Source organism: Electrophorus electricus, chromosome 3 (genome assembly GCF_013358815.1).
Source record: "Electrophorus electricus isolate fEleEle1 chromosome 3, fEleEle1.pri, whole genome shotgun sequence".
Classification (NCBI taxonomy): Eukaryota; Metazoa; Chordata; class Actinopteri; order Gymnotiformes; family Gymnotidae; genus Electrophorus; species Electrophorus electricus.
The window spans coordinates 6,267,700-6,274,075 of record NC_049537.1 but is presented as its reverse complement, the minus strand read 5'-3'; the positions used below and the strand labels follow the sequence as shown (position 1 = coordinate 6,274,075).

General features: G+C 38.8%; 1 protein-coding gene across 1 annotated transcript; it reads left to right on the top strand.

The window, feature by feature from the left end:
- Window positions 1-673: 673 nt before the first annotated feature.
- On the top strand, window positions 674-4,903 carry hsd17b7 (hydroxysteroid (17-beta) dehydrogenase 7). Its single transcript, XM_026998870.2, has 9 exons — window positions 674-754; window positions 1,390-1,593; window positions 1,837-1,929; window positions 2,110-2,224; window positions 2,924-3,118; window positions 3,294-3,398; window positions 3,522-3,578; window positions 3,993-4,091; window positions 4,369-4,903. The coding sequence occupies exons 1-9, from the start codon at window positions 720-722 to the stop codon at window positions 4,474-4,476; spliced, it is 1,011 nt and encodes a 336-aa protein (XP_026854671.2). The 5' UTR covers window positions 674-719; the 3' UTR covers window positions 4,477-4,903.
- Window positions 4,904-6,376: the final 1,473 nt, after the last annotated feature.

Here is a 6,376-nt window from a genome sequence, read left to right as displayed (position 1 = left end):
GTGATAAAAAAAAGATTACAAGATTACAATGTTGCCGAGATTGCAACATACCGCACCAAAGTGATCTTAAATAACCCTTTTGTAATTCCACAGTCAATGTATTGTTGGTATTTTAGATTCCTGCACTGTTTCGAAATATGCTCGAAATCCACTCATTTTCCTTCTGGAACTTAAATTGTTTACATAAGGAAAGTGTAGTAAACTGACAAACATTTTCCTGTTAGATTTTATTCTTAAAGCATGAATTTTACACCAACAAGACAACTCCTTCACAATTGTTCTACTATTATGTATGCAAAATGTGCACATATAGAGATTTGTATGTATGATAACTTTTTTGTAGTCTTTGTAATCGTTTTTTATGATTCCTTTACCTGATGCAAAATCAAATGCTTGGGGTATATTTGGTTTAAATAATTGTAAGTTCAAATAAAACTGAAATTAATTTTGGTTTTAGTAATTGTCCATGCCTCCCGTTTCCTCAGCCTATGTATCGTTTCTGGTAGACGTCAAATTACAAATGTTTCCTCCTTCTGGGCTGACTGAGGCAAGCCACCATTGGCTAATACGAATATGACGTCAGATTATGGTACTGTTTAATTGGCAGATGTCGGCATGACATCCAATCACACCATAGAGGTGGTACAAAGTACGAACCAGCCAGTGAAGTGCAGTGGTAGTGCCCTTGTTTAGCTTGACGTTATGAATTGGGTTAAAATATGGGGAAAGTTGTATTGGTGACCGGTGCTAACAGGTAAAGACTCGCGTCTTATTCACTTTTGCTTTTATCTGAATTTACCATGCCCTTGACTTAATTCACGTAGTGGTTAAAGGCTTTTGAGAAACCGAATATCAGGTTAGTTCCACAGAATAGCCTGACTTTTTTCGCACAGGAGTATCTCGTTGCTAGTAGTCAAAGATGAAGATGTTTGCTCGTTTTCATATGGCAAAGGAAACCTAAAAAATTAATCAGACTGTTGCTGATTAGGCGACCCCGACATTTTTTAGTAGAATTGGGTGGTGTTGTGGAAAAAGTATAGTTATAAAATGTTTAAATAAAATCACATGTTTATTTGCTTTTGTTATTCATTAGAGAACGTCTTTAAACATTTAAAATTTTTGTAATTATTTGCCATTGAGCGTTGAAAGCAAACATTGAAAGGGCTCTAGACTGTATTGGCTTGTGTGTGTCTGAAATTCACATACAGTATCCCCGATAAGAAAATACTTGGCAAATGCCACCATAATTAATACTCTCTCTCTCTCTCTCTCTCTCTCTCTCTCTCTCTCTCTCTCTCTGTGTGTGTGTGTGTGTGTGTGTGTGTGTGTGTGTGTGTGTGTGTGTGTGTGTGTGTGTGTGTGGCGTGCGCTGTGCGCCTGCATTTGTAGTGGCATCGGCCTTGCCCTTTGTGAGCGCCTCCTGAGCCATGACGCTCAGCTGCAGCTGTGTTTGGGCTGCAGGAACATGCAGAGGGCTGAAGCCGCCAAGCACGCCCTGCTGGTCTCTCACCCCAAAGCGCAGGTGTCCATCATCCAGCTGGATGTTAGTAGTGTGCACTCTGTCCTCAGAGCTGCCCAGGAGATCAGGCACAGGTAAAGATTATCCTTTTGTGCCATTTCTGTACTCTTGCTATCTTGCTAAGTTTTTATCACTATAGATCATGAATGTATGTTGAGATCTTCTGACACAGAAGATAAAATGGAAAGTCAAAACCTTTTTTGCCCATATCATATTAGTGCATTTATCAATACAAGACCCTTTGTCATTTGGGACCTTCCCATCTTACCTCCCTATTTGAAGTCATATTAAGTCTATTTTTTTTCCCTTTCAAACAGATACAACAGGCTGGACTATCTCTACCTCAATGCTGGTATCATGCCTAATCCACATGTGGATTACAAAGCTTTCTATAAAGGCTTGTTTTCTGGGTACAGACCCTACTTTTTTTTTCTCCATCTGTATAAGATCTGTCACATGTAGTACAATATCATATACAGCTGTTGTTTATATTTATAAACCTATTCTCCATATCATAAATATACCATCATACATTATTATACTTCTAATTTCTAATGTAGTGCTGTATTATCATTACCATTTGGCCACAGTCGTGCAATCCACATGTTTTCAACGGGTGAGGGTCTCCTGACACAAAAAGACACACTCACCTCTGATGGTCTACAAAAAGTGTTTGCTACTAATCTCTTTGGCCACTTTCTACTGGTAAGCAGTTGTCAAAGGATTATATGTAGAACACTGCTTTCAGTTACCATTCAAAGTCAAAATGTTCTTTAAATCTATTTTGTTGCATGTCTGTTATAAAACAATGTTTGAAGGTTATATGTACCTTGAAAGGTCTGCATCTTGCACATCAGTAAATTCAAAATAATATTGCACTGAAATGTACAGTCCCCTGATAGCTTCCCTTATCAATTATTAATGTGGAACAAGGTCAAGCATACTTCTGGCTCTTCAAATGACAGCGCCCCTTTGGGCACTCCTGGTGACTGGCTTAAAAACATTCATTCTGATGCTCACCTGGGAACTTAACTCATCAAATTTAAAAACTCTGACTGGGACAGAATTACAGGTTCTGCTTCAACCCATGGCTCATTGTGCAAGGACGATGGTGTAGCTGAGGTGGGCATTAAAGTTGCATTAGTGTCACCCTGCATGTCTAAGGGATTAATTTTCTTCTGGTGTGGCAGCAGAGGACAAGGACCATGAGGGTTCACATTTCTGTCCATGCTGCACTGTTAAAAGTCTTTGAAGGAGCTAAAGGAGCTAATTCCTCACCAGGAATGAAAAGTACACCAACTAATCGTGTCTCACCAATGAACATGGCCTGCATTTCTGTGTGAGATGTTTCCCCATTGCAGCCAGGAGTGATGCCTGTAGAAGGTTTTGTTCCCTTTTCCATAGGTGCGGGAGTTAGAGCCCCTGCTCTGCAGACCAGGCTGTAGTTCTCAGGTGATCTGGACTTCCTCCAGCAATGCCCAACGGTCAGCCTTCTGCCTCGATGACATACAGCACAAGGGAGGCGTTGAACCCTATAGCTCCTCCAAGTATGCCTCCGATCTGCTGAGTCTAGCCCTGAACCGCCGCTACAACAGCCAAGTAAGTGCAGCTCACTGAGCCCATGCAGGGCACAGGGCACACCACCCTCAATAAAAGCAATGAGAAGGACCTGTCACAACCTTGATGACATGCATATGATAGATAGATAGAAAGAAAGAAAGAAAGAAAGAGCACCTGTAAGAATTCCCCAAGGTAATGATGCTCCGTCCTGCAGGGTGTGTACTCATCGGTGATCTGCCCTGGACTGGTGATGACTAACCTTACTTATGGCATCCTACCCTCCTTCTTATGGACACTTATCATGCCTTTAATGTGGCTTGTAAGTTTTCAGTATTCGTTCTATGTCAGTGTTATCTCTATTTTTAAGTTTTGCCTTTTTCTATAAATTATTCCCTATGATGTTTCTAAAAAATGCTGTTTTCTACGTTTCCTTTCTGTTCAGCTACGAATGTTCACCAACACTTTCACCCTCATGCCGTACAACGGAGCTGAGGCTTTGGTATGTACAAAGAGCAGTAGGGCCTGTTTAATTTTGCTTTACATTACTTAAGAGTAAATCCTCTTAAGTGATCTCTTGTTCAAAACCCTCAAGTACATAATTATATTTAAATCTTTGGTGTATTGTACACCTATGAATGATGTTATATAGTACATTTACCTGACGTTTTTATCCAAAGCAACTTACAATTATAACTGAGTACACCTTGAGCAATTGAGAGTTAAGTGCTTTGCTCAGGGGCCCGGCAGTGGTGGGGCCAGTACCTTAACCAATGAGCTATCCACTGAGCTAGTTAATATACAGGTGAATTTGTCTGCTGCAAAATATTTTTTTCTCAATCCTCAGTTTGAGGTTTGGGGTTCTGTCTCTGCATCAAGGTCTTTTTTTTTTTTGTTTGTTTGTTTTTTGTTACAGTTTTGGCTGTTCATGCAGAAACCTGAGACACTGGATCCACTGGCGAAATACCATAGTTTAACCTCTGGGCTGGGAAACAATTACACTCAGCCTCGCAAGGTCAGCACTGACAACTACGTCATATTGACCCTGTGCTTGCAGCATCCCAGCCCATTTCCATTTCATTTCAAGGTCAATTGTGATATGATGTACATGAAACTATAGAAATATAATAGCTTATCTTGAGAAAAATAAGCCCTGACTTGCTGAACAGCTCATCTCAAGGTGATATTTCATTGCTATTCGATGAGCCCTATTTGATTTGTAAATATGAAGGATATTTCTATGCACAAATTAAACTAGAATCTTGATTTCCCCCCCCCCCCTGTGTTTTCAGATGGATATTGATGACACCATATCATCAGCCCTTTATGAGAAATTACTAGCGCTAGAACATACAGTGCGGATGAAACTGAAAGATGAAGACCTTGGACATACATCCTAAGTCAGCTACATAGAGGGGGTGGAGAATATTTTACCATTCATGTAAATGTTTCATAATTAGAAAAATAAACTAGAAATCACCCCAAATTAACCCTTTTAAAAGTGGGCTTATGTGAACTCCACTAAAATTAATTAACCCTGGTGATTTTACATGGGTTCATAGTAAAAACATCAAGATGTTTTGTATCTGAGCTGTAATATCCACCAAACCCCACCAGGTTTTGGATCTTGTATGTAACGAAATATTATTTTTTATTTCATAATTTAAAATTTGTAAATGTTAGATACATCCTGTCACTGATATCCCTATATCTATATTTACAACAGTTATGTGATTACAGTGTTCAGTGACTGTCTGCAAACTTACAATTGTAGTTTTACATTTAACAAATCATTGAAAAATTTCAATAATTAAACTCTTAAATGACTCCCTGTTCTTAGAATTGCTTCACACATTACAGATCTAACCCAAACACCTCATGAAACAATGACGATGTCACCCTTTTGTGAGAGATGGGCCTAACTCAGTAAAGGGGTCTTGGACAGTGACTGCTGAGTCAACACCTTCCAGTCACTGACTATGAACACAGACAAAGCACTATGCATGTGGTCTTGTTCATCCTGCTAAGGGTTACTATAACTGAGCTGCATGTCTCACTGATTTGGGGCTGTGTTAGTGTTTTTGTGTGTGTGTGTGTGTATATATATATATATAATATTGTTATATGGTATCAGGTCATCTTGTGATCATATACTTGCAAGAGATGAGAGAATAAACTATTTCACTGTAATTGTCAAACTTTTAATATAAGTGGCACAAGTCACTGCTGCTAGTGCCAGAGCTTGTTCTATCTAATGAAAAAGCACTAATGCAAAGAAAGGATCAAAGCTAGCAGTCTTCAGAGATGGACGTCTACTCTTATATTGGTTTCTTAATACAGGCTAACAGCACAGTATAGGAGGCATGATACTGAAGCCAGACTGATCCATTTATGAGCTCTTGAATTGATTAAGATTTTTCTGGCAAAACCAGGGTGATGGAAATAGAAGATAAGGTCACCTAAACAATAAAAAAGAACAAATCTAATTATTTTGCATTTAAAATATAAATCATTGCAAAAAGAAACATAAACAGTAATACGAATACCTTGTATTATGTAAGATAAAAAGTGTGTGATTGAACATGGTGTATCTTACCCTACAACAGTGCTTTTCCTACAGGTTCGAATTCGCATTGTTGTACCATACATAAATCAAAGAATCGCGCTTCTCAGTTCATCCACGTCATCAAACGAATTTATGTAACATCTGTAAAGCGACTCATCTGGCAGCATTTGACTATCAAAAGTTTGCGCTATCCACTCTTGCGTCCGCCGCATCTCTCCAGGGGTTACCAATAATGTCTCCATTGACATATCGCTGCTCCTTAAAATGTCGTTTTCACATCCTGATATGATTTCGTCCTCTAGTCCACTTAGTTTAGGATTGCAGAATGCCCACACCATGCCACAGAAGTAAACAAAAAACGTTGCCATCACCAAGAACATCAGAGCATATGATTCAATCATTGCTTCTGTAACAGCATTCGACATTTTTGGACAATTTGATCAAATCCGGTTTTTACAAAGGTGTCTTTTTTGTTTAGACTGCAAGCCGACGCTGAGAACAATTGTGAAAATGATACGACTGTCAAAAACGGGCTTAGCTCAGCGGTATTTCTGCTGCACAAGAACATGGGTTGACGTGCTTATCTGGAGTAAGTACCTGATAGGCTATGAGAAGTTCAAATAAATTTATATATTCATACAATACAATTTACCTAATGTTTATTTCAAGGTTATTCTTTGCATGCGAATTAGAATAATACAAATCTGAGTGACTATAATAAATGTTTATTTTCA

Bases quoted from the DNA above. Each gene is read 5' to 3' on its own strand.
- hsd17b7 (XM_026998870.2), top strand. From the start codon at position 720: ATGGGGAAAGTTGTATTGGTGACCGGTGCTAACAG. The intron at 1,930-2,109 runs GTACAGACCCTA...ATTTGGCCACAG, and splicing joins TATAAAGGCTTGTTTTCTGG to TCGTGCAATCCACATGTTTT. The intron at 2,225-2,923 runs GTAAGCAGTTGT...CCTTTTCCATAG, and splicing joins TCTTTGGCCACTTTCTACTG to GTGCGGGAGTTAGAGCCCCT.